Here is a 27,873-nt window from a genome sequence, read left to right on the forward strand (position 1 = left end):
AGGGCTTTAGTTATAGGGACAGGCACCATCACTTTCTAACAGACTTGCCTCAAAATTCTCTTTTAAACTCTGCCCTCTCACCTTAAACCCATGCCCTCTAATGTTTGGCATTTCCACCCTTTGAAAAAGTTCGAAGTAAATTTCTTGTGGGCATTCATGGTAAATACAAAGAAACACAATAGAGTTGATGAAAGCTGCACGCAAGATGGGTAAACAACCAGTGTGCAAAAGACAACTGTGTAAATACAAAAAGAAAAAGAAGTACAGAATAATGATAAATAAACAATAAATATTAGAACATGAGATGAAGAGTCCTTGAAAGCAAGACCTTATGTTGTGGGAATAGTTTAGTGATGGGGTGAGTGAAGCCATCCCCTCTGGTTTGAGAGCCTGATGGTTGAGGGGTAATAACTCTTCCTGAGCCTGAGGCTCCTGTACCTTCTCCCTGATGGTAGCAGTGGGAAGAGAGCATCACCTGAGTGGTAGAGGTCCTTAATGACAAACGCTGATTTCCTCTGACTACCCCATCTCTTCAAAAGATGCTGATGATCCCTTCTGTGACTCTTATTATTCAGTAGTGAAGAAGGGCCTTGGCCTGAAATATTAACTATTCCTTTTCATAGATGCTGCCTGACCAGCATTTTGTGTGTTACTAAGCATGTTTTTGGTAGATTTGTTGATAATACATTATGTATAAAATGATATTGTGAGGAAGGGATTTGGACAGGTTAAGTGCAAGAACAAAAACAAGTGATGTGGGCTTTTCCTTGGCCTTGACACCCTTCCCCAAGAACATGGTTAGATTTGATACAGAACTCAATGTGGCCTCAGCAGAGTTTTGAACAAATGCAACATGACCTTCTTTTTTGCCCCCTGATTTAACGATGGATCTTGGGGTTCCATTGGCTTCACAAGTCTAAATGAAGTTTTACACTGGACCTTGGATGGATTCCAAATACTTGCCATAATGTGCAGTAAAGTAACAGGACTATAACTGCTCATTTATCCCTTCCTCTTATTTTAAAGTGTTACCTCTCATCCTCTTGTTCAGCTCCTCAATGAGCTACTTGTCCTCTGGTTCAGTACTGGATTGGTGCTCTGTTGTAACTACACTCACTGATGGAGCTCATCACACATCTGGCTGTCTCTGTTGTTGCATGAACAAAGTCATTGGAGTGAAGTACTGGTAGATATGAAGTAGTCTCTTTACTTGACAAAATGAGATACAGCAGGTATCAGATGGGGGAAGGTCTGCCTAACCCAATACTACACAACATTTTATATGCGAAAGATCAAATACAATTCCATATTAATAATGCTTCCTTTGAACTGCACACCACCTGACACCACCCTTTTCACAGCCACGCAACAGACCTCAAATAACACTTTTAATCAGCATTGCTTTGGTCTTCCAATTAACCGTGGTGACTTCCAATTAGCTATGGTTCACGGTTTTAGGAACCCATTATCAGAGCTGCATTTTAGATTTAATCCACAATTCATCTTTGAATCTGAAGACTAGTGGCTGAAGTCAGTTGCTGAAATTATTTGCTACATATATGCTAACCCCAAAAAACACTCTAATGTCCCTAATCTGTTACATGCCTGTCCACTCACTCCTCTGAACTCAAGGCTGTGGGCTACCCACCATGTGGAGTGCATCGTGCAGGCATCCCTTGCCTCTATCATGTTTTCAGGGGCTCACTCCTGTTGTCTCCGAGATTAGAAATCTTAGCCTTGGGGTTTAACCATTTTGAGGCCTTCTGTTACATGCAAGGTTTTCCAGAAGTGTTATCTGATCTAACAAACTTGTATCAACTTTTAGAAATTCTCATTCAGTTGTTATCCTGACAGATATCTCTATCATTACTTTTTTGTAGTTTTGCCTTCCAGTTTTTAGCTTGGATTTGGACACCACTTTCCCAGTATCATCATACTCCTGGGTTCTACACTGTTTGAAATCTGTGCTCTGCGCACTTTCTAGTAATTTAACAGTTTTAAATACCAAAGCAGCACCTCCTCCCTCTATTGCACTGATTTCCCAATTTATCAAATTTTGACTTTTGCTCTCTTGAAGTTGCACTCATTTGTACCAATGCTTGTCTGGCCTGACGTGTCCTTAATCTTCTCTTACTGACGTGAATAAAATGTAGATCATAATGACCCATTTCACCTTACTCCCAACATCACATTTTCTGCAGTGTTGAGGGGACTATATGACATTTAGAAATGGCCATTTATTTGTGTGAAACAGTTGCCTTCGTTAGGTTATCTTTCCTTAAATTTACAATAATTTGGACATTTAAACAGAGCAGATAAAGGAAAAGCAAACCCCCGGGAGCCAGCGGAAGTGTCTAAACCAGCTTCAGTTCAGCACTCCTTCCTAACGGACGTCTCTGATGTGAGGGAGATGGAATGTGGATTGTTACATTTGCTCAAAGATTTTCACTCTGGGAAGCTACAAGCTTTTGGTAAGTTTGGTTGACAAAAATGTGACATTTAAAAATTACGAACTTAAGGTGCAGAAAGTATGTATCAAGAGAAAGGAAAGAAGCAATTGATGAAGCTAAATGCTTTATTTTTTTTAAATTATAAGGTAATGGAATACAAGGGTAAACTTATTTTGTATAAGCTTTTAGCAAGATCTCATTTGGAACAGTGTGCAGTTTTTTGGAATTCTAACCGAAAGGAGAATATAATTATCTTGGAGTTGGTGTCTAATGCTTTGAATAAAGTGATTCCTGCAGTGATGAGATCTGTCCTGCGAAAGTGACCCAGTAATATTGGCTGAATTTCACGAGGTCAGAAGGTGTTCTCTTTAAGGTCGCAAAATGGTTTGGGAGGAGGAGGAGGAGGAGGCCGCTGAGAACAGTCTAGTTCCTGGAAAAGGCCACTCCCGGCCTCTTGCTGCAGAGACTGAAAGTTCTTTCCTTTGCCTACTTGTATGCTTCTGTTTAGAACTACAAGTGAATCTGTATACTACCCTGGCTGTAAATTCCAGAACCTTAACCACTTTTTAAAATAGAACTTTTTCTTATACAGTATCAGCTTTGATTCATTTGTACAGCATCGTCATTTGGAGTTCCATGGTTGGCGACACCTCTGTCGATGGGAACAATATCCTTCATCATTTTAAACATATCCTCCATGTCCCCTCAACATGCTCTTTTCCAAAAGGAACACATCTAGCTTCTCCATTCTACTGCAAGAATGTAAAGAATTTATCCAGGACATGCCCTCTTCTTACTACCATCAGGGAGGAGGTACAGGAGCCTGAAGACTCTCAGGTGGTATTTTGAAAAAAGAAATAAAGTTAAGGAGAATACCATACATATTGAAACAGCCACATGTAAATTTTTGCATCTATCACAAGCTGCATCTGTAGCAGAATGTTGTTCCTGACTGAATCGTGTGAATACACTTCCGTGACGCAGCTAAACAGACTGAAGTGAAAGCACATTGAAATCATTTGCAGCATTTCGAGCGGCAGGTCAAATTTAACCCAGTTTTGGTAAATCTGCTTTTATATGTGAGTGAACTTTATTAGGACTGAGAGCATTGCAGTCTGCTCAACTTCATGCAGTTAATTTTTGCAATTGTGAAATTGCTCGATCTTCCTTAGGGAAAGAATGCTCCTTTGAACAGATGGAGCATGTGAGAGAGATGCAGGAAAAAATGGCCCATTTACACTTCAGCCTGGATAGCCACGTGGAGGAACTCTCTGAGGATCAGAAAAAAGTTGTGTCAGACAGGAATCTCGAACAGCTTCTGATCAACGTGAGTATGTCTTTTTTCTCTGATGTCAAATGTGATGTTTTGTAATGGTAGCAACGCACACAAAATGCTGGAGCAACTCAGCAGGCCAGGCAGCATCTATGGAAAAGAGTATAGTCAACGTTTCAGGCCGAGACCCTTCATTAGGCCTGTATACTCTTTTCTATAAGTGCTGTCTGGCCTGCCGAATTCCTCCAGCATTTTGTGTGTGTTACTTTGATTTCAACTTCTGCAGATTTTCTCTCGTTTGCTATATAACGGAGTCTGCTGCAGAATGACAACATCTGAGCATAACAGTTAAAGATTTTGAAGAAAGATTCAGAAGGGACATCAGGTTGGAATTACTTAAGTTTGATGTTCTGGAGATGAGACCTCCTACTCCTTGTATAAAAGCTTTTCAAATCTTTGAACGTACTGCACATTTCCAAGTTCAAGATACATTTATTATTAAAGTATGTATACTATATACAAACAAGAGAAAATCTGTAGTTGCTGGAAAACCAAGCAATATACTCAAAATGCTGGAGGAGCTCAGCAGGCCTGGCAGCATCTATGGAAAAGAGTACAGCTAATGTTTGGGCCGAGGTTCTTCATCAGGACACATCAGCTGTGAGCTGAACACTGGCCCGTCTCTCATCTCTGACCCTGACACTCTGATCTTTTCAATTTGGTCCTGTATTTAAATTGGCTAAACTGTTGAGTTCTGTTCATTTGGGCTATGTAGGCACTCAGTTGGGATGTTCACAATCCCTGTTACGCGCATGCACACGAAGGTAGGGATGGTGGGTAAGAAAATGGCAGCCTTGTGTATCAAATGTGAAAAGAGAAAGTCAAGTTGTTAAAACGAAAGAAAATCTTGTCTTTGTTGTTTGAACATTAACATTCAATGGTGGTAGAGGAAGGTTACCAACTATAGGATCTTGCCACTATTCAATGGGAACAAGCCTTACGAAAACTGGAAAAATGAAATTGGAATATGGATTTGTGTTACTGAGCTAGAGAAGAAGAATGCCATTACAGTTGTACTGTTGCTTTCGGGAAGAGTGAGAAAGACTGTGATGGGAATTTCAATGGCAGACTTGAACAATGATGACGGTATTGTAGGTTTTTGCAAATAAAACTGGTGGAGGCATTTTATGTTTAAGAAAAACTGCAACAACTCATTTATTGTATTCCAAATACAGAACATAAAGCATGGTAAGAGTACTTTACATAATTATGTCATCACGTCAGACCAGCCTCTTGAAGTGAACTCCAACTCAATGCTGGTAGCTATGAATTACGTTTCCACCAATTACATTACCCTACAGTGTGACTACACTAATAAATGCACTTGACTCAGTTTTCTGAAGAAAGAAAAGGATTGGATTTATGAGGCAGATTCAGACTTTGACAATATTTCCAGAGACAGTTCTACATATTGTTGATTTTGAACTAAAGTACAGTTGCATGAAGTTAAATACAAAATGGAACTTCCTGACACAGTATTAGCTTTCAAATTATTGGATATGGCGTGTCTAGACATAAAGGATTAATTGCATGTACAGAACTTGCATCTATGAAATCAGCACTGAAGACAATTTTTGCAGAAAAGGCCGCCAAGACAAAAGTTCGAATTAATGAGTCAGGAAACTGCATACTTCACTCAGCAAAAATGAGAGTAGCAAGCGTAGTTCCCAGAGTGACCAGACGAGGCACCATTAACTGGCTCAAATCCACCAGACAAGTACAGCAGGAGATTGAAATGTGCTGCTTGTCAGAGTTCTTACCACTTGGGCAAAAAAAACCAAACAAGTTAAGCTGAGTGAAGAAATTAACAAATCTAAAGATGTAGGGGAGTGCCATATATTATTGTTTGCAAAGGAATCACTCTCTAATGCAGAGGCATCTGATGCAGGTTTTGATGATAGAACCTCTAGGATCTGCTGTTACTGATACAGCATGCACACACACAGTGTGAGGAGAAAAATGGCTTGACAGCTATGTAAGTGAACTAAAACAGAATGAAGTGCATGAGCTGGTGAACAGATACACCCAGTAACAAAGCATTAAAATTTGGAAATGGAAAGATTGAACATTCCACCAAAAGTGTGAAAATTCTCACAAAAATAGGGAGACAAAGCATTACGTAAAACGGAGGTGTTACCAGTGAACATTCCATTACTGGAGTAAAACTTCCCTACGGACTGTGGGGGCAGAAACGGATATGGAGAACGGCCAAGCAACGATGTTTCAGCATGTCAGTGTCTTTTGAGCTCACCAACTCTGGACATTACTGTGTAAACATTCTAGATAAAGACATTACTGAAAACCAATGTGAGAATGAAGTAAACGCAAAGAGGAGGAAATCTGCAGATGCTGGAATTTCAAGCAACACACATAAAAGTTGCTGGTGAACACAGCAGGCCAGGCAGCATCTCTAGGAAGAACAAAGTACTAATTGTCACAGAGGACATGACCCCAGATGAGAAACGCAAAATGTTGCTCAAGCTTCACAAGCAGTTTGGACATGCTTCGACTGATAGACTTAAGAAACCGCTCGGGAGTTCTGGAAACAAAGATGCAGGTTATTTTTCCATTCTAAAGCAGATAATTGGCAACTTTGAGATGTGCCAAAAGTTTGGAAAGCCCAAGCCTGCTGTTGGTCTGTCACCTACATGAACTGGAGCAGGGAGTGTAGTATCTCCACATCACTGATGAATTCACACATTTCAGTGCTGGTAGCATTGTAAGTACAAAGAGTCCGCAGAGACAGTTTAAAAAAAACTTCATCCATTTCTGGATAAGTGTGCATGGCTCACCTCTGAAAGTAATTGTGGCAAATTTTATAATGACGAATTCAGAGATATGGCAGAGAACTTTAACATTGAACCAAAGACAACAACGGCATACAGTCCTTGGAGTAATGGACTTCTGCAGCAACACAATCAAATGATTACTGAAATAGTCAAGTCACTTTTTATTGTCATTTCCACCATAACTGCTGGTACAGTACACAGTAAAAACGAGACGTTTTTCAGGACCATGGTGCTACATGAACAATACAAAAACTACACTGAACTACGTAAAAAAACAACACAAAACTACACTAGACTACAGACCTACCCAGGACTGCATAAAGTGCATAAAACAGTGTGGCGTTACAATAAATAATAAACAAGACAATAGGCACAGTAGAGGGCAGTAGGTTGGTGTCAGTCCAGCCTCTGGGTATTGAGGAGACTTTTGGCTTGGGGGAAGAAACTGTTACACAGTCTGGTCGTGAGAGCCCGAATGCTTCGGTGCCTTTTGCCAGATGTCAGGAGGGAGAAGAGTTTGTATGAGGGATGCGTGGGGCCCTTCATAATGCTGTTTGCTTTACGGATGCAGCGTGTGGTGTAAATGTCTGTAATGGCGGGAAGGGAGACCCCGATAATCTTCTCAGCTGACCTCAGTATCCGCTGCAGGGTCTTGTGATCCGAGATGGTGCAACAGTAATGCTGAAGGTAAAGAAAAGCAATGTCTGTAATTGGAACACAGCCCTGGATTGGGCCCCTATGGCAAAGAATACCATGCACAATGTATATGGCTATAGCCCATATCAACTTGTGCTCAGCCAAAATCCAAACCTTCCATCTGTAGTGGTTAACAGGCCACTTGCTCCTGCAGGCACTACAAGGAGTGAATGGGTTGGGAATCATATTTCAGCACTGCATGCGTCAAGGGAGGCTTTCATTGAAGCAGAGTGTTCAGAGAGAATTCGAAGAGCATTGAGGGCACATCTCCATCCTACAGATGAGAAATATGAGACCAGGGATAAAGTGTATTATAAAAGAGCAGTGTACAGAATGGAAAAACCCTGGAGTTGTCATTGGTCAGGGTGGAGTTGTGGTATTCATGAGACATGAAGGTACATGGGTGAGAGTGCATCATTCCAGACGTGTAAAGCACAAAGTGAAGATCAGAAGTCTATGGAGAATGACACAAAAAATGAAAGGCGCTTACCTGATACACTGTCACACAGCACCGAAGGTGTTCAGAGAGTGCAGCAGAGGGCCCACAAACAGTCCTGCAGAGAGTGCAGCTCAGGACTGACACAGCCTAGCTTGAACAGAAATCATCACAAGTGCAAAGACAATGTGGAAGTTTCAGTCTTAAAGCAGGACAAATGGAGCTTTGTAGACCGAGACACTGGTATCTCATACAAAGCTGAAGTCTTAGGACGAGCAGGCAAAACACTGGGAGAAACAGAAGATGGAACAACTTGGATAACCTGGAACCATGTCACAGATAGACAGACTTCATTTTGAACCAAGTAAAGATCAGGCTGGCCCATCCGAGAAATGTTAAGATGAAGATGTCTTAGTAACTGAGGAGGTGTTGTCTGAATCTGTAAAACAGGATGAAATCAGTAGTTGGAGAAATAATGGAGTGTTTGAGGAAGTCAGAGACATTGGCCAAAGGACAATGTCTACAAGATGAGAAAAACCCCAACAGGAATTGCACCAAAAGCACACCAGTGGCTGGAGGTTTTGAGGAACTGAAGATAAAACAACTCCAAAAAGACTCACCAACATGTGTGTCAGTCTCTCCAACTACTCATGGTTATATGTCAAAAGCATTGGCAACCCCATTGCATGGACATAAAATCTGCATTCTTACAGGGAATGGAGCTGTCACATGACATTTATATTCCCCCGTCTGAACACTGTGGAAACTCAAAAGCGTGTATATGGTCTAGCAGATGCATCGCTCTACCTGTATAAAAGAGTCAAAGAAATAATGTTGAAAATAGATGGAAAGATGTCACAAGTGGATCCAGCTGTTGTTTTTACTGGCAAGATTCAGAATGTCATGTGACTGGAGTACTCGCCTGTCATGCAGGTGACCTCGTATGGGGAAGATCACAAACTTTGCCACAACAGTCATCCCTCAGCTAAAGTCAGCCTTTCAGGTTGGATGCGAGGAACATTACAGAGTTGTAGGGCTAGACATCCTTGCTGTTGATGGAACAGACAGTCTGCATGGAATCCTGATGTGCCACACAGCAGGATGTACCCCAGTGAAGCTGAACCTCAGCAACTCAGGTCAAAGATGGATCAGATTCTATGAGTAGCAAGACAAAGCAGACCTGACATCATGTTTGATTCCTGCAACTTGGCATCCAGCACAAAAAATGCCAAGTACAAACTTTACATGAAGCAAACAAGATAGTGTGCATAATTCAATCTGAAAAAGTAGTTTTGAAGTTTCAACAGCTTCTGAAAGATGGCTTTTGGAAGCTCATTGTCTTCAGTGATGCCTCACTTGGAAATTTCCCTGATGGAGGTACACAAGGGGGACATTTTATTGTACTGATGGGAAAAGAGGGAAGATTTTCACCTCTGTTGGCAATCGAAAAGGATCCGAAGAGTTGTACGTAATACGCTGGCACAAGAAACCTTTGCAACACACACAAAATGCTGGAGGATCTCAGCAGGTCAGGCAGCATCTATGGAAAAGAGTAAACAGTTGACGTTTCAAGCTGAGACCCTTCATCAGGACTGGAAAGAAAGAGAAGTGGGGGAGGAAGAAGTACAAGATGATAGCTGAAACTGGGGGAAGAGGTGAAGTGAAGAGCTGGGAAGTTGATTGGTGAAAGAGATAAAGGGCTGGAGAAGGGGTAATATGATGGGAGAGGATGGAAAATTCCATGGAAGAAAGGGAAGAAGGAGGAGCATGAGGGAGGTGATGAACAGGTTAGGAGACAAGATGAGAGATGGAAAGCATATAAACCCTTGCAATGTCTGATGGTATTGATAATATCTGGCCACATACTATTCTGAGCTTGTCCATGGTGGCCTGAAAGACTGAAATAAGAACACTACAAATAACTTGTGTCACAGACAACTACTCTGGTTGATGCCATCAAATCCACCAAGTCAGTTACAGAGAAGAGTCTTCATCTGGAGATAAGCAGCATCAGGGAACTCATTCAAGCACAGAAAATTCATCACATGCTATATTCAACTACAAAGGAACAACTAGCTGACCGTTTCACTAAGAAGAGAGCACCAGCTCTTGTGCTGCTGAAAGCACTTAGTGAAGGCATTTGCAACATCAAAGGTTAGAACTAATCCTCATATCCTAAATGACATTCAAGTGATGGAATTGACCCTCATACCCTAAAGGATTTTTGAGTTGATACTTTAAAAAAAATGTTGTAGTACTTTGAAGGCACCAAGGGAGGTTATAGGGTAGCTTCAGAAATTTACATGGCCTAACAACTAGAGGTAAAAGCAATACATCTAAACCAATGGGCATTTAGTTTTTTATATTTTTTAATTTTTTAAGAGGATGGGAGATTGTAGAGTACTGTTCATGTAGGATATAACCATATAACAATTACAGCACGGAAACAGGTCATCTCAGCCCTTCTAGTCCGTGCCGATGTAGGCATTTAGTTGAGATGTTCGCTTTCCCTGTTGTGGGCATACACAAGGTGGAAGGGAGGATTGTAGGTAAGGAAATAGTATCCTTGTATACTAAACATGACTGGAGAAAGTAAAGTTGTTAAAATGAAAGAAAATCTTGTCTTGTTTGAACATATAGCATCAATAATCTGAATGATAATGTGGTTAACTGGATCAGCAGATTTGCAGATGACAGCAAGATTGGTCATGTCATAGACAGTGAGGAAGACTGTCATGACGTGTAGAGGGATCTGGACCAGCTGGATAAATGACAGATGAAAATTCAATGCAGACAAGTGCGAGGTGTTGCACTTCAGTAGGACCAGCCTGGATAGGTCCTGAGGAGTGCTGTAGAACAGGTATATAATTCCTAGAAAGTGGTGTCACAGGTAGATATGGTCATAAAGAAAGTTTTTGGCACATTTGCCTGCATAAATCAAAGTACTGAGTACAGGAGATGGGACATTATGTTGAAGTTGTATGAGATGCTGGAGAGGCCTAATTTGGAGTATTGTGTTCAGTTTTGGTCATGTACCTACAGGAAAGATGTAAACAAGGTTGAAAGAGTACAGAGAAAATATACAAGGATGTTGCTGGGACTGGAGGACCTGAATTATAAGGAAAGATTGAATAAGTTAGAACTTTATCCTTGGAATGTAGAAGATTGAAGGGAGATTTGATAGAGGTATATAGAATTATGAGGGGTATAGATAGAGTAAATGCAAACAAACCTTTTTCACTGAGGTTGGTTGCAACAACTAGAGGTCATGGGCTAAGGGTGAAAGGTGAAATATTTAAGGGGAACATGAGGGGAACGTCTTTGCTCAGAAAGTGGTGAGAGTGTGGTACAAGCTGCACAAGTGGTGCATTTGAGCTTGATTTCAATGTTTGAACAGTCTGGAAAGGTACATGGATGGTAATAGTATGGAGGGCTATAGTCCTAATGGAGGTTGATGGGAGTAGGCAGGTTAAATGGTTTGGCACAGACTAGATGGGCCAAAGGGCCTGTTTCTGTGCTGTATTTTTCTATGACTCTGCATGTTCTTTGATAATATTTATATATAGGCATCCGTTAGTCTCGTGAGACCATAGATTTGCGACGGAAGACCGGCGTTGCCCATGCTGCGAGTCTCCCCTCACCACGCCACCGATGTTGTCCAAGGGAAGGGCACCAGGGCCGATACAGCTTGGCACCGGTGTCATCGCAGAGCAATGTCCTTGCTCAAGGACACAACATGCTGCCTCAGCTGAGGCTCCAACTGGTGACCTTTAGATCACTAGACCGATGCCTTAACCACTTGGCCACGCACCAAAACTTGATAATAGATTTGGACCATAAGGTATAGGAGCAGAATTAGGCCATCTGGCCATTGAGTCTGCTCTACCACTCAGTCATGGCTGATCCGTTTTTTTTTCTCCTCAACCTCAGTTCCCGGCCTTCTCCCCATAACCTTTGAGGCCATGTCCAATCAAGAACCTACCAATCTCTGCCTTAAATACACCCAATGACCTGGCCTCCACAGCTGCATGTGGAAACAAATTCCCATAAATTCATCACCCTTTGCCTAAAGAAATTTCTCTGCATCTCTGTTTTGAAAGGGCACCCCTCTATCCTGAGGCTGTGCCCTCTTGTCCTAGACTCTCCCATCATGGGAAACATCCTTTCCACATTGACTCTGTCTAGGTCTTTCAACATTCTAAAGGTTTCAATGAGATCCCCCCTCATCCTTCTGAATTCCAGCGAGTACATATGCCAGAGCCATCAAATACTCCTCGTATAATAACCCTTTCATTCTTGGAATCATCCTTGTGAACCTCCTCTGGATCCTCTCCAATGCTAGCACATCTTTCCTAAGGCTACATCCACACTAGACCGGATAAATCCATAACCGCTTTTTCTCTTCGTTTTGACCCTCCGTCTTTCCTCTCCCGAAAACGGAGATTTTCTAAAACGCCCTCCAGAGTGTGTAAATTTGAAAACGCCGATTGTGCAGAGCAGGGTGGACAAGGTAAATGGATTTTTTTTAAAACACTGTCATGACATGTCGGAACAGATGGCGGCAGCGCAGCATTTCATTGTTTTCTTGAACGCAACCCCCCACACAACCTAACAATTTCAGAACAGACGGCAACAAGACTGAAGCCAGAAGAGTTAGAAATGTACTCACCGAATACTTTGACCCATAGCTTACTCAATAAATAAGTATACTCACTTTGCCCTGTTTTCTGTCCTTGCTTGTATGAAGGTGGTTTACCTATTTATGCAAGTACTTCTCTGACAATAGATGTGTAACCCAGCCTAATGTAACATTGTATGGAAATACGAGATAACACTGATGCAGACATGTTTTATACATTTAACAAGGCGCTTTATTTGTCATGGTCTCTTCTGGCAATCCTCCAGCTTACTATTTACCTCAAGAATTGGGCTTCAATCCCCTCGTTTAATTTCCAATCATTCCCAAGTGCCACTAACTACACACACCTGCTTTCCATCTGAAAATGCAGGATAAAGACCCTGTGAGCACAACAAGGCACTGCCAAGTTGTTGGTTGACTCTGGGTGAGTAACCTTGTTTCATGGTTCTTAGGGCTGTTAGTTCTAAGTCTAGCTTCACTCCTGGATTCTCTCCAAATCCAAGATTTCAGGTAAAGACTCTCCTGGAAACCGATTCCACGCTTGCTACGGTGATAATGCCTCCTGACTCTGACCCGTGCCCGTGTTCTGCACTTGTGTTTATCCACTGCCACTCTCGTGTAACATTAATAATGTATTGCTTGTGCAAACATTCAATAGATGCAATTGTCATTTTTGCCCAGTAACTCGTTTTATTGCACGTGTTAAATACAGCAAAATAATACACAAAGACATGGTAAAAGTAAAGGCAAACAAATGAGGTAACAGGAAATTTCACTTTTGCCCAGTAACATTGCATTTTAACTTGCATCTTATTGCATTTAGTTGTAGCTGTCATCCCTTTCACCGATGAAGAGACTATGGCTGTAGGAAATGTTTCTGGACAATTATGTGCACCAAGTCTTTCGTTTGGCAATTTCCTTTTAAGTTTTTCTAGTCTGTAACTGGACAAATGTGCACCAAATATACTGTCTCCTCTTCGCTTGTTTTCTGTGTGTCCTGCGCATGCCCAGTAGGAGATTCACCCAAATATTCATTTTAATGTGGACAGAGGTATTTTTAAAAACACCTGGTGTGGATGCCTGTCATTTTTACACAAAAACTGGCATTTTCAAAATTATCCAGTCTAGTGTGGACATAGCCTAAGATGAGGGGCCCAAAACTGTTCTCAATACTCAAGGTGAGGCCTCTCCATTGCCTTATAAAGCCTCAGCATCACATCCTTGCTCTTGTATTCTAGACCTCTTGAAATGAATACTAACATTGCATTTGCCTTCCTCACCACCGACTTGACCTGCAAGTTAACCCTTAGGGTGTTCTGCACAAGAACTCCCAAGTTCCTTCGCATCTCAGATATTTGGATTTTTTTCTCGTTTAGAAAATAGTCCGCACATTTATTTCTACTACCAAAGTGCATGACCATGCACTTTCCAATGCTCTAACCATGGTAGTAACTTTCCTATAATACCATGGGCTCTTAACTTGGTAAGCAGCTTCATGTGTGACACCTTGTCAAAGGCCTTCTTAAAGTCCAAATATACAACATCCACTGCATCCCCTTTATCTATCCTACTTGTAATCTCCTCAAGAATTCCAACAGGTTCGTCAGGCAAGATTTTTCCTGAAGGAAACTAGGCTGACTTTGTACTATCTTGTCCTGTGTCAATATGTACTCCATCATCTCATCCTTAACAATTGACTCCAACATCTTCTCAACCACTGAGGTCAGGCTAACTGGCCTATAATTTCCTTCCTGCTGCCTTCTTCCTTTCTTAAAGAGTGGAGTGACATATGCAATTTTCACGTCCTCTGGCACCATGCCAGAGTCCAACGATTTTTTTTGAAAGATCACTTCTAATGCCACCACAATCTCTAATGCTACCTCTTTCAGAACCCTACGGTGCAGTTCTTCTGGTCTGGGTGACTTGTTTACCTTTAGGTCTTTCAGCTTTTTGTGCATCTTCTCTCTTGTAATAGTAACTGCACCCACTTCTCTTCCTTCACACACTACAACATCAAGCACACTGCCAGTGTCTTCCACGGTGAAGACTGATGCAAAATATTCATCTAGTTCATCAACCATCTCCTTGCCCCCCATTATTATTTCTCCTGCCTCATTTTCTAGCGGTCCTATATCCATTCTCATTTCTTTTATTTTTAACATACTTGAAAAAACTTTTACTATCCACTGTGATATTATTTGCTAGCTTGCTTTCATATTTCATCTTTTCCCTTCTAATGATTTTTTAGTTGCTCTCTGTTGGTCTAAATCATTTTACATTGAACTTTGAAGGTGAGTTGGCTAATTGAGCCTGGAAATGGCTTTCTGGTAGGAGGCGGAGGGTAGTGATGCTGTTCTGGTTGGAAGTCTGAGAAGCGATATACAGCAAAAGTTGATACAACAATTCCTACTCTTGATGTTGCTGTTGGATAGTTACAGCAACTTGGATGTAAACGTAGGAGGTATGGTTAATGAGCTTACAGATGACATGAAAGTCGGTGGGATATGAATACATGGGCATGTTGGACCAAAGGGCCTGTTAGCATGCAGTACACATCTAGTATTTAATGGCTCCATGATGCTGCTCCTCCCCAGGTCTCTTCAGATTGGGTGTCCTGAGAGAGCTTGTTATGGCTCGCACCACAGGCTCTGTAGAATGTAATGATGCAGAAAGTTATAAAATCAGTGAATGGCAGACCTCCAGAAAGGCCCCATCTTCCAACCTGAAAAGGTGGTGTGTTGTGGTGGTGCTCCTCTAGTTAAGTATAAACTAGTTCAACTTTGGAGAAATACCTCTTGGATATGGATTGCTGGCCATGAAGGAATTAAAATTTGGAGGAAAACATCGAATTGGAATGGGTCAAGGTCAGTGGAAGTAGACAAACCAGATGTCTTTGTTATGTGCTTGGAGTGGAGGCTGCCATTTTGTGAAGCTGCTCTGTAATCTCCATTTTGTGAACTGTTTGATGTACTAATTCATGCTCTGGTGTAACTTAATCAGAGCAATTGAATGTGAGAACAATGTGTTTCTACTATTGATCTGCTAAACCTGAGATCATTCTCAGATAAGCTGTACAATGGCAGGTTTGCAGAAGTTCATTTGTTATCTCAACCCAGTGTCTGGGTAACGCAGTTTGACTTGTTTGAACCAGAGTCGAATAGAGCAAAAGAAGTCACCTAAGGTATAAAATTGTGTAGCTCTTAGACTACATTCAATGGGAATCTGACATAGGTGAGTCAGATAATTCAAGCCAACAAGATTGAAGTGCGACATCTGAACTGCTAAGGGAAGACTATAAGAATTAAGAGCTTCAGATGCAAAGTGGCGAGAACTTTTGGAGACTAACTAGGAATGGAAGAACCCACATGCCAAGGGCGGGGATCAATTGGCCAACGGGAGATCTCTATTTCAGTGTTATAAATTAGAGAATTGTTCTGAATGAGTATTGGTACAGATGGAACAGTAGAATTCATGTTTTAAGTTGTTGGCCTGGGGGTCAACATAGTTACATTGTTGTTTGTGCAGAGACAATAAAGTGTAAGCTTTGATTAAGAAAGAGTTGTCTAATTTAGATTAGTTGATGTAGTCAACATGCATTTCCAACTACTGTGATTAAAAATGTGCTTTTAAAATGTCTCCCAATTTCAGTTGAAGTTAGTTACATAAATGTCACTGATGGCATTAAACAGATCACTGAGAACTATTACTTTTTAATGATTTATTCTTTGCATTAATTGTTTTTTTTACCTTACAGTTGGAAGAACTTAGTACCTCAATGTATCCTTTTCAAATGATTTCTGTACCTGTAATTAATTACAGGTATAGAGCTCTGAAACAGCCTCATCGTGTCCATGCTGACATTCAACAACCTATCTCTGCTCATCTCATCTACTAGCACTTGGTCCTATGCCTTGATGATTTAACTGAGTACCAGCTTCTCAGGTGATGCATTCCACATTTCAATTACCCTCTGGATGGAAAAAAAAATTCTTCCTCAGATTCCCTCCAAATTTCTTACTCCTCACCTTAAACTTGTGCCCTCTGGTCTCACATAGCCAAGACATGAAGAGACATTTTCATACTATACACCTTAACGCCTGTTGTAATGTCACATTCCAGGGAAACAAACTGAGCCTATGTACGCTGATTCTTATAACTGAAGACAAAATTTAATCGGAACAACTGAGTTTAGACATTTTTGGAAGTGAAATAGGGGTAGGATTTTACTGCAAGCAGCAGGGTGCGAAGGATTATTTCTTTATTTGTTGAGATACAGTGCACAATAGGCCCTCCCAGTCCTTCAAGCCACACTGCCAAGCAACCCTAGCCTAATCATGGGACAATTTGCAATGACCAATTAACCTACCAACATGTACATCTTCGGAATGTGGGAGGAAACTGGAGCACCCGGAGGAAACCCACCAGGAGAACGTACAAACTCCTTATAGACAGCGGTGGAAATGAACCCCGAACAGCAAGCTTTAGTGCATATTTTTTTGTCCACTGAGCTATTTGCAGGCGAGGTATGGGAAATGTAAGAGTTATTACGTGTATGATGTTTTTGGTGAAAAGAAGAAATGATCCTTAATATAAATTAAGACAAAAACTACACTTGGCAGAAAATCAAGAACTGCCAAAAAATGAAGAGTTGAAATCATCTCCTACCTAGAAGTGGTTGAAAGTGAGACCCAAGGGAAGGTGACCCACACTGCTCAGTGAAAGCACCCCTTCGAGAGTAAGATATGTAACAGCAACTTCCTGTTTTGTTTAAGCATGGGAGCCCGATTTTACAACTAACTGCTCAGATTCTACGACATGTATATATTTATTATTGGCTTTCTCTCCTGCCTGTAAGATTGTAAAGACTGACTGCTTTCTGTGTTTTGAGCGTAGACAGTAATTTTCAGTAGGTGAGCTGTCCCGTATCTAATTCTGCAGTGAGGAGGCACAGAACTGTCCAGCACGAAGACAGGGCTTTCAGCCACCATTGTGCCTATCTATACTACTGCTATTTGCCTACACTAAGTCTGTATCTTTTTAAGCCTTGCCTATTCAAGTGCCTGTCAAAATGTCTGCCTCCAACATCTCCTCTGCAATTAACCACGGTGTGGGAAAACTTTCTCCTCCGATCACTTTTAAATTTCCCCCCTCTAACCTTAAAGAGATTCTAAATGCTGGAATTGAGATGAAAATTATGATAAACAAAGTTAAGGTAGATAATCGGTCTTTTTTCTTTTCGGGGCAAAAATATCAAATACTGAAGGGCTTAGCTTTAAAGTCCATATTCCTAAACCTTCCTTATCCATCTACCCGTATGGAAGTCTTTTAGACACTGCAATTATACTTGCCTCTACCACTTCCTCCGGCAGCTCGTTCCACATATCAAACGTCCTCTGAAAATAGTTGCCCCTCATGTCACTTTTAAATCTTTCACTTCTCATGCTAAATCTGGTTGTAGACTTCCCCATTCTGGGAATAATTTACAATGACCAATTAACGTACCAACATGTACATCTTCGGAATGTGGGAGGAAACTGGAGCCACCCAGAGGAAACCCACCAGGAGAACGTACAAACTCCTTATAGACAGCGGTGGAAATGAATCCCGAACAGCAAGCTTTAGTGCATTTTACTGTCCACTGAGCTATTTGCATCTTGTCTTTAACCTCGAAGGTCAGTCCTTGGCATGGTTTCCTCTAAGCTGCATAGGTACGTGGACACACGGTAACTAAATGCTCCCGTAAACATGGTCTTTCCCACAGCTGGAGTTTTCTTTTATATCATGTTTTATTAAAGTGCCGCACAGTTTCAGGCTGTGTAAAAATTTCCTGCTCGGAGCAATGTTTGGTACGTGCATCTGTTTTTTTAAAAAAAGGGAATGTTGGTCCTCAGCCTCCTTCATTCCAAGGGAGAACAGACACAGCTTGTCCAGTCTTACTTTATAACTCAAGCCCTTCATTTCTGACAGGTTTTCTAAACCCTCTCTAGTTTAGTCACATTGTTCCTTTAGTATAAAATGAGAATTGTGCACAATAGTTCAGCTATGGTCTCACCAATGTCTTGTTCAGCTGTAACATGACATCACAACTCAGTGCCCCTAACCATCAAGGTGAGCAGACCATATGCTCAATTCACCCCCTCCCCGCCCCCAGTCAATGTATGTAACCACTTTTGATGGACTATACACCTATACCCCTGGGTCTCTCTGTTCTACAACACACTGTGGGCCACTCCATACATATACTCCTTGTTCTCTCTGGGCCACTATGTACTTGTACCCCTGGGTCTCTCTGTTCTACAACACACCTTGCTGTCCTTCAAGTCCTGCCCTTTTTAACTTTCCAAAATGCATCACTTTGGGCTTTTCTAAATTAAATTCCATCTGCCATCCCTTTTCCCATTTTCGCAGTTGGTCTAGATTCTGTTGTAACTTTAGGTAACCTGTTTCGCTGTCTACCACACCACCAATTTAGGTGCCATCTGCAAACTTGCTAATCATTCTTAGTAAATTGTTAATACATCATGAAGAACAGATCTCTACTCTGAAAAACAATCCTCCACTATCACCTTTTGACTCCAGTCAGGGACAAAATGGAGGAGGATTTGGGGGCACATGCTACAACAGGTTTGGAGTAAGAACTGTTCCATATAGCCAGACGTATGTTAGTGATATTAACTTGATTCTGATTCAGAGCCAACAAAAAGGCAGGCCAAGCTATAGCCCATAGCTACCTCTCAAATATGAAAAAAGTGGAGGAATTAAAATAAGTTATTAAGGGTAAGTGTAAATTCTGTGAAGTTGCTGAGAGTGTTGGTAGAGGGGCAGTGGTTGGGACTGACTTAAGATCTTGATGGGGGACGCTGGTGTACAGAGACTGAGAAAAATGCTCTGGTTGGGAAAATGATACAAGGCACGAATGGTGTTCTGGATACAAGTGGAGAAATGTCTGGACCAGGAGAGATAGTATTGAGTCCAGGCAAAAGAAACAAATTCAGTGGGGCAACATCAGGTAGAAACAGTACACTATGGGCAATGCTCGTTAATGATCTTTTACCTAGTTAAGGGATAAAAGTATACCTATGCTCTCTTGTTTGAAGAAAGATTCTTTGTGCCTCTGATAACTTTATATACCTCTATCAGGTCAATCCTTGGCCTCCTTTGTTCTAGGGAAATCAAGCCCTGCCTATCAAATCTCTCCCCGCTACCAACACCCTCCAGTCCAGGCCACATCTTGGTGAGCCTCCTCTGCATTCTCTCTGACACAATCGCTTCCTTCCTATAGTATGCACAACAATCACTTCCTTCCAACTGCACATAGTATTCCCAAGTGCAGTTTAAGCAAAGTTCTGTAAGTCTACAACATGACATCCCAATGTTAATATTCTACACCCTGCCAACAAAGGTAAGCATGCCATCACCATGTGTATCCTAATTAACAGGGCTTCCATTTCCCAAGATCAAGTGCAGTTGTCGTGGATGGAGTTACTGCTGGTTTAGTTCCAGAGTTTAGATTATTTACAAAGTACTGTGCCATTCTGAGCTGGTGTCTACTGGTTTGTTCCATTTCAAAGAGCTATATGAAAATTGGATGGAGGAAAATTAAAATAGAAAATAGTTTCTGTAGTGAACATCTGGAAAATGTACAAAGTACATAGCTACAAGAGGACAATTTTCAGTGGTGGGTAAACCCCAGACACTCTATTGTCCTCAAGAGTTTTCATTGCTGAGCCCTTTCAGAAATCTCTGAATATGTAACTGAATGACAGAGCATTTAAGAAATGTTGGTAAGTTGAAAACTCCTGCTCTTGGGGGTTTTATTCCAGGTTTATGTGTTTGCAGAGAGTAATGTTAGCAAATCCAGAACTATGATGATTTTGTCAAGCCTGCATTTGTGTAAAATGTATCATGGTGCGTAAGGTGATTTTTGTGAAACTGTGCTTAAATGTTTTAAAAATTCCATGAAATTGCTTTAAGTATTATCATTCTTTTCTTTACCTCACATTGTCTAGGACTCAGTTCCACATTTTCATCTTGTAGGTTTATAAAGTTATGAGTTTTGTACTAAAATTTATACAAATTTTGCTACTAGAAAATGACTTAGAAAAACAGTAAAGTTACTGATTGCAATTGTTATCCATTTATGTGAATCTAATGTAAACTCGGATATAATTAATATTAAATGTTGTACAAGCTATCTCATTGTATTCTTGTTTGAATAATTACAAAACATGTATTGGAAGCAAATACATTGATCCATAGTCAGTGTAGCTACTGCGAATAGAGCACAAAAACCACCAATTCAGTCCAGCTAGTTTTGCTGTTAATACATTTTTTGCACTTCAAATTCCATATTCCAGGGTACTGTGCAAAAGTATTAGAAACATAGAAAATAGGTGCAGGAGTAGGCCATTCGGCCCTTCGAGCCTGCACCACCATTTATTATGATCATGGCTGATCATCCAACTCAGAACCCAGCCCCAGCCTTCCCTCCATACCCCCTGACCCCCGTAGCCACAAGGGCCATATCTAACTCCCTCTTAAATATAGCCAATGAACTGGCCTCAACTGTTTCCTGTGGCAGAGAATTCCATAGATTCACCACTCTGTGTGAAGAAGTTTTTCCTAATCTCGGTCCTAAAAGGCTTCCCCTTTATCCTCAAACTGTGGCCCCTCGTTCTGGACTTCCCCAACATCGGGAACAATCTTCCTGCATCTAGCCTGTCCAATCCCTTTAGGATTTTATATGTTTCAATCAGATCCCCCCCTCAATCTTCTAAATTCCAACGAGTACAAGCCCAGTTCATCCAGTCTTTCTTCATATGAAAGTCCTGCCATCCCAGGAATCAATCTGGTGAACCTTCTTTGTACTCCCTCTATGGCAAGGATGTCTTTCCTCAGATTAGGGGACCAAATCTGCACACAATACTCCAGGTGTGGTCTCACCAAGGCCTTGTACAACTGCAGTAGTACCTCCCTGCTCCTGTACTCGAATCCTCTTGCTATAAATGCCAGCATACCATTCGCCTTTTTCACCGCCTGCTGTACCTGCCTGCCCACTTTCAATGACTGGTGTATAATAACACCCAGGTCACGTTGCACCTCCCCTTTTCCTAATCGGCCACCATTCAGATAATAATCTGTTTTCCTATTTTTGCCACCAAAGTGGATAACTTCACATTTATCCACATTAAATTGCATCTGCCATGAATTTGCCTACTCACCCAACCTATCCAAGCCACCCTGCATCCTCTTAGCATCCTCCTCGCAGCTAACACTGCCACCCAGCTTCGTGTCATCCGCAAACTTGGAGATGCTGCATTTAATTCCCTCATCCAAGTCATTAGGTGCATATATACCTAAGGGTGCCTAAAATTTTTTGCACTACTGTATTTGTCAACGTGAAGCAGAGTGTGTTTGTAAATCTGGCGGCAGTAAAGAAGATTGGGAATGGCAAGGGTAGAATGCCACAGGAGGAGTGTGGAACAGGTTGCAGAGAAGGAATGCCAGGAACGGGGAGTGGCATGAGTGCAGATGTGCTCAGCCCTGAGACACCAGGCAAGGTCACTTGATTCCAAATGATTGGTTTATTGATAATCACAGAATGTCTCTGTGGTGTTTCCCGCTCCCTTCCCCCTTTCCACTCTCAGTCCACAATAGTGACCCATATCAGAATTGGTTTTATTATCACTCATGAAATTATTTTTTTGCAGCAGCAATACAGTGCAATACATAAAATTACTACAGCACTATGCAAAAGTCTTAGGCACCCTAGCTATATAGGTATATGTGCCTAAGACTTTTGCACAGTACTGTAAGCAAACACTTTGCTCCAGAATTCTTAATACCTACTTTAAACTTGAGAATTTTCTCCCTAAGTATATCTATTTAATCTTTTAATTCCAACCTAAAACCCAGCAATTCACCAACTGTTCGCCACACCAACCTGGTAAGAATTAATCTGATTCTTCCTGTTATAGACCCTGCTATGACATGCTTCACATGTAAGATAATGGAACAAATGGTTATAGCAAGCTTTTCCTTATTTGTGGAAAGTAGTGGAAAATTAGTTGTATAACAATGTGGATTTCGTTAAGGGACAGTGTCCTTGGACTCTGTTACATTTGGAATCTGATACTCGTAAGGCCCAAGTTAATAAAGAATCGGTGGTGCCAGTTTTTTTTGATGTAGAGAAAGCTTTTGCTATGTTATGGTCAAAAGGATTGCTGCTTAAACTGGACAACATGGGAATAGGTGGTAAAATGTTCAATTGGATTCAAGTTTTTTTTAATGTAATGGGAAGATACAAGATAAAGCGGGAACAATGTTCTCGAAGGAGTATGCAATAGAGAATGGAACTCCACAGGGGAGTGTGTGTAGCCACTCCTTTTTAAGATTATGATTAATGATATTTTCTTAAATGTTGGTTGAGACATTTCTAAATTGTTATATGATGGTGCAGCATGGAAGTGAGGCAGAAATGTAAAGTATAGAGTTAAGAAATCGCAGGCAGCTATTAATTAGAGGAATGAGGATGTCATTGGGGGTTAAATTTCCTGTTGCAAAGACTCAAGTTATTTGTTTTTATAAAAGAAACATTATACCCACAATTGATCTCAAGTTGTATGGCAACTCTCTCAAACAAGAGTAGGTGGTAAAGTTTCTAGGTATGTGGATGGACAAAAAGATGGCAGGTGGAATAGTGTTGGGAAATGTATGGTAATGCATTTTGGTAAAAGGAATAAAAGTGCAGATTATTATCTAAATGGAAAGAAAATTCAAACATCAGAGGTGCAGAGGGATTTGGGAGTCCTCATGGAAGAATCCCAGAGGTTAATTTACAGGCTGGGTCTCTGGTAAAGAAGGCAAATGCAATATTGGCATTTATTTCAAGGGGAATGGAATATAAAACGCAAGGAGATCATGCTGAGCCTTTATAAGACACTAGCCAGGGTGCACTTGGAGCATTGTCAACAGTTTTGGGCCCCATATCTCAGATAGGATGTGTTGTCATTGGAGAGTTCAGAGGACATTCATGTGGACGATTCTGGGAATGAAGGTGTTAACATATGAGGAGTGTTTGACAGCTTTGGGTTTCTACTCACTGGAATTTAGAAGAATGCAGGGGGGGGAGTGGAATCTCATTGGAACCTGCCAAATGTTGAAAGGTCTAGATAAGGTGGATGTGGACAGGCTGTTTCTTGTGGTGGGGGTGTCCAGAATTAAAGGGCACAGCCTCAAAATTAAGGGGCAACCTTTTAGAACATGGCTAAGGAGAAATGTTTTTAGCCGGAGTTGTGAATCTGTGGAATGCTCTGCAGTAGACAGATGGAGGTTGTCCCTGGGGTATATATTTTTTTTGTAATTTATTTTTTATTGAATTTCATCATCAAACAAATATTTCCATAAGATTTCAGATACTGTACATATATAATCATATTTGTTACAAATCTCCACAATATTTATCTGAGGTATACACTTATAGAAAGGCAAGGAAAGAATGAACAATCGAAAGAAGAAAACTATGTACAGAGTAGGGAGTGATTTTTTTTTACAACGTATTCATTGACTTGTGAGAATAAAATCAAGCCTACGAGGTGTTATGTAGTTAAACCATTTTTTCCAGTATGAATAAAATTGTTCCAACTTATGATTAACAGATGCTGTTATCTTCTCCATTTTGTAAATGTCCACTGTAATTTCCATCCATACATTTAAAGTTGGGCTCTCCTGTGATAACGATTTCCTGGTAAGGGTCTTTTTACCAGTCACCAGCAGTACATTCATTAAATATTTATCTCCTTTCAACCATTCTTTAGGTATATACCCAAAATATATGGTCTTGCTCTCTAATGGTATCTCACATTTAAAGATGTCTTATAGGGCATTATGTATCCCACACCAATAGTCTTTTATAATGGGGCATTCCCAGAAAATATGATAATGGTTTGCATTTTGATTTCCACAATTTCTCCAGCAAATGGGGGTTACTATCATAATGGGATTACTATCATAACGCTGAATAAACTGGATGCTGGATTTAAGGACTGGACTGCTAAAGGAATAAAAGCTATTTGCAATATAATGAAAGAAGGAACACTTCAGTTTTGAAATGCTCAAAGAGAAACACTTATTAGAAAAACAAGACTTTTACCGGTATTTACAGATGTGACAGTATGTTAATAGAACGGTTAAAAATGTAACCAAGGCAATTACATCTGATAGAGCTGTTTAGAAAAGCATATAATTCAGACAACAGTAGTAGAATAATTTCAAGCATGTATAAGGGTTTGTCAAATCTTAAAACACATTCGACTTCATACATTAAAACAAAATGGGAGAAGGAAGGAGGGATAATAATAACTGAGGAAGACTGGACAATAACATGGAGGTATCAATGGAAGTGTACCAGTTCACAGAAATGGAGGGAATTTGGGTGGAAAAACTTGATAAGATATTTTATCACACCCTCTCAGAAGTCTCTGGGTATATTTAAAGCAGAAGTTGATAGTTTTCTGAATGGTCAGGGCATCAAATGATGTGGCAAAAAGGCAGGTGTATGGGGTTGAGTGGGATCTAAGATCAGCCATGATGGAGACTCAATGGACTGAATGGCCTAATTCTGCTGCTATGTCTTATGGTCTAACAGATGGTGCAACACATATTGTTTAAATACAGTTTCTGTTAGGTGCAAAGGAAACAGCTAATTGTTAAATTGACATCTTTGGGACAGACACAGTTTAACATGGAAGCTTTGTTGGGGTGCAACTGACTTCCTGAAAAGCATTAGACTTTTTGATATTATAAGTTTTTTTGGGGAGGGGGAAGTCAATGGGTATATTTACTGTCTCTTTGCTCTGCACTCCTACTCAGTAAGTGATGGTAATGCACCTTATGTTGGTCTGCCAAACACCACTAAACCACAAGACTAAGAACTCCTAGCATCCTTTCAATCACACTTCTTTCCATTGCCATTTGGTATTTCTTCTCAAAACACCCAATAAAAGAGCAACGTGTATATACAAATGTATCATATTGGGCTGTGTGTTATTTAGTTTAAAAGGTAGTCTTGTGTTATCATAAAGGCTTGTCTTGTTCTTGTTTTTGGACATTTGTGGAGGAGTGGTTATAATGTTAAACTAGTGTAAAAGAGATGTGAAGCAACGTTTTAAATCTAAACAAAGGAATCTGAAGCAACGCATGCACACACAAAATCCTGGAGGACCTCAGCAGCTCAGGCCAGCATCTATATTGGAGAGGAATACAACAGACGTTTCGGGTATGAGAGGAGAATTGGCTAAGATTGTAAGGAGGAACGTGGAAAGGAAACTGGTTAGCATTTAAAGAAGCAATGCAAAAAAAAATTGCAATAAATATTTTCTCCAAAATATGAAAATTCCAATATTAAAAGCGATTCTACCATGACTGATGACAGATAGATAATATTAGAGAATTAATTCATTGCCAATTAACAAAAGAGTAGACCTGCGGGTTGGGAATAATTTAGAACCAGGTAAAGGAAGTACACGCAATTGACAGCGAAAGAATGTAGAACGGTGAGAAAGAGGAAAGCAGATTGTAAGATCATCTACTTGTATGTAGGGAAAACCTGCGGACCCCTTATGAAAGAATTGCGAAAAATGACAGTGAAAGTAAACACTTTGAACAGAGCAGTTGGGCTATATTAAGAATAAAGCATCAAGCAATAGCAATGTATTGCAGTAACTGACCATTTGCGAAAGAACTGCAGACATTTGTGAGATTGAACGCACAGGGCCGCGAACTTCGTTCCCCCCTTGCAGAGCGTGTGAACCCTCAATATGGCGCTACTGAGATCAGCCTCAGCATCCGATCACGTGGCCAGCCTGCTGCCTCCTGATTGGATGGTTTACGGAGGCAGGTTTTGACGCGCAGTTGGCGCGCGAACGGACAGCGCATGCGCAAGAGACGCAGAAACAAAGACGGCGGATCGTCGGCATGGCGGATAAAGAAGGTAATGGGCCGGGCCCGGCGCCTTCGGTCCCCGGCTCTCTCATCGCACCGCGCTTTCGGAAGCCGGGTTACGGCAGCGGGCCGCAGTGGCCCCGGGGAGGGGGTGGGAACCGAGTGGGCCCGGGACGTTCGTACCCGAAGGAGGGCCTTGCTCGGGCATCGGTGTCTTGTGCTGTGTGGGAGGGAGAAGCGCCGGGAGGGCCGAGATTGGGAGGCGGGGTATGAGACCTGGAGCAAGGGGAGGAAATGGGGGTGAGCTGTGGGGTTCAGAACCGACAGGGTGCTCTTTCGCAGCTGATTCGAGGTTGCGTGGTCCAAGAGAGATGTGTAGAGGTGTCAGATTGGTTGGTTGCAGGTGTGCGTGGTGCATATGGCAGGGAAAATGAAAGTTTTGTTGGGCGAGGTGAGGGTATCCAAGGGGCAGTGGTGAAGGCTGGGTGGTCTGGTTTTTAAGGGCTTAGATGTTTTGTAGATGGAGGTGTGTTGGCGTGTTAGGGAGTCCTAGGTGGTTGGAATCAGGGTAGGTAAGGTAGTGGGTGAGGAGTTGACGATAGGATGGGGTTGGCAAAGGGGTGAAGTAAGGGTGTGGGCTGAGGCTGTTACTGAGTGCGGTGGAAGTGATGGTGCTAAGTGGAGATGGGATGAGGATAGTGGGGAATGAGGTGGGTTGGAAAAGGTTGGTTCAATGGGAGTAGGGCCTGGTGAAAGGGGCATTGTGTTGGGTAGAATGTTCTGGGGTGGGCAATGTCATGTGAGGGTGCTGTAGTGTGGAATTGGCATGTGGGTGTGGATTGGTGACATGCTTGGGTAGGGGGAATTTTGAGGATGAGAGCAGTTGGATTTAGGGTATTAATGAGGACTTGGAGCGATGGTGTGTCGTCCAGGTTGGTTGCCCTGAATGTGTAGATTGTGGCTTCAAGTGCCTATGTTGGAGAACAGTTTTTCTTTGGGATAGCAGTTGCATTGCAGCTACTGTGCGTGGCTCAGCTGTTGGTTTGGATTTTGTTCTTGGTTTGTGATGGTTTGATTTAGCTGAAATTGGAAAAAGGGCATACATTGGTCCATTTGGCCTCGTATTAGTGGCTTTGTTCCTGCACTAGGCGACTGGCTACTCATACAGGGTTAATTGAAAATTTGCACAGTCAAAACTTGTATTTAGTCTGTATATTAAAGCTACTTACCAAGATATCAATAAAGGTAATTATTACTTTTATTTTCATTTCATTTCTTATTGTGATTAAGTGTTAAAATATGAAATTACAGAATAGCTTGTGTGAAAGTTTTAAAGTGAACTTGTTTCCCCACTTTTTCAGTTGAGAGAGTAGCATGTCACTGCTCTCAGTGCTCCTCTGCTTAAACAATCAGTTGCCTTGAGAAATGTGGAAAGGAATACCACTCCAGCACTTCTCGTTTCTTTAGCTGAGCTTAATGTAATCCCTGGTTTCCTCCCCATTTCAATCCTCTACTTCCTCAAAAAAAAAGGCCTCAGCATGAATATTGGACTTGAATGTCAATTTTATGCTTTGGCAACACTCTATTTT

At 41.3% G+C, this 27,873-nt stretch overlaps 2 protein-coding genes across 7 annotated transcripts in view; both read left to right on the forward strand.

The window, feature by feature from the left end:
* Positions 1–20,537, forward strand: part of ccdc28b (coiled-coil domain containing 28B) — a 33,732-nt gene extending 13,195 nt beyond the window's left edge. For 2 of the 3 annotated variants that reach the window (XM_072246416.1, XM_072246417.1), the window contains exons 3-6: positions 2,311–2,471; positions 3,623–3,777; positions 16,098–16,120; positions 16,943–20,537. In XM_072246416.1, the coding sequence (XP_072102517.1) occupies positions 2,311–2,471; positions 3,623–3,777; positions 16,098–16,120; positions 16,943–17,012 (409 nt within the window). In that variant the 3' untranslated portion in view covers positions 17,013–20,537. The other variant, XM_072246418.1, reaches the window with a different exon arrangement.
* A 5,728-nt stretch (positions 20,538–26,265) lies between these two features.
* Positions 26,266–27,873, forward strand: part of LOC140189853 (histone-binding protein RBBP4) — a 43,412-nt gene continuing 41,804 nt past the window's right edge. For 3 of the 4 annotated variants that reach the window (XM_072246167.1, XM_072246168.1, XM_072246169.1), the window contains exon 1: positions 26,266–26,333. In XM_072246167.1, coding sequence (XP_072102268.1) covers positions 26,318–26,333 — 16 coding nt within the window. In that variant the 5' untranslated portion in view covers positions 26,266–26,317. The remainder of the gene's footprint in view (positions 26,334–27,873) is intronic. The other variant, XM_072246170.1, reaches the window with a different exon arrangement.

Source organism: Mobula birostris, chromosome 29 (assembly GCF_030028105.1).
Source record: "Mobula birostris isolate sMobBir1 chromosome 29, sMobBir1.hap1, whole genome shotgun sequence".
Classification (NCBI taxonomy): domain Eukaryota; kingdom Metazoa; phylum Chordata; class Chondrichthyes; order Myliobatiformes; family Myliobatidae; genus Mobula; species Mobula birostris.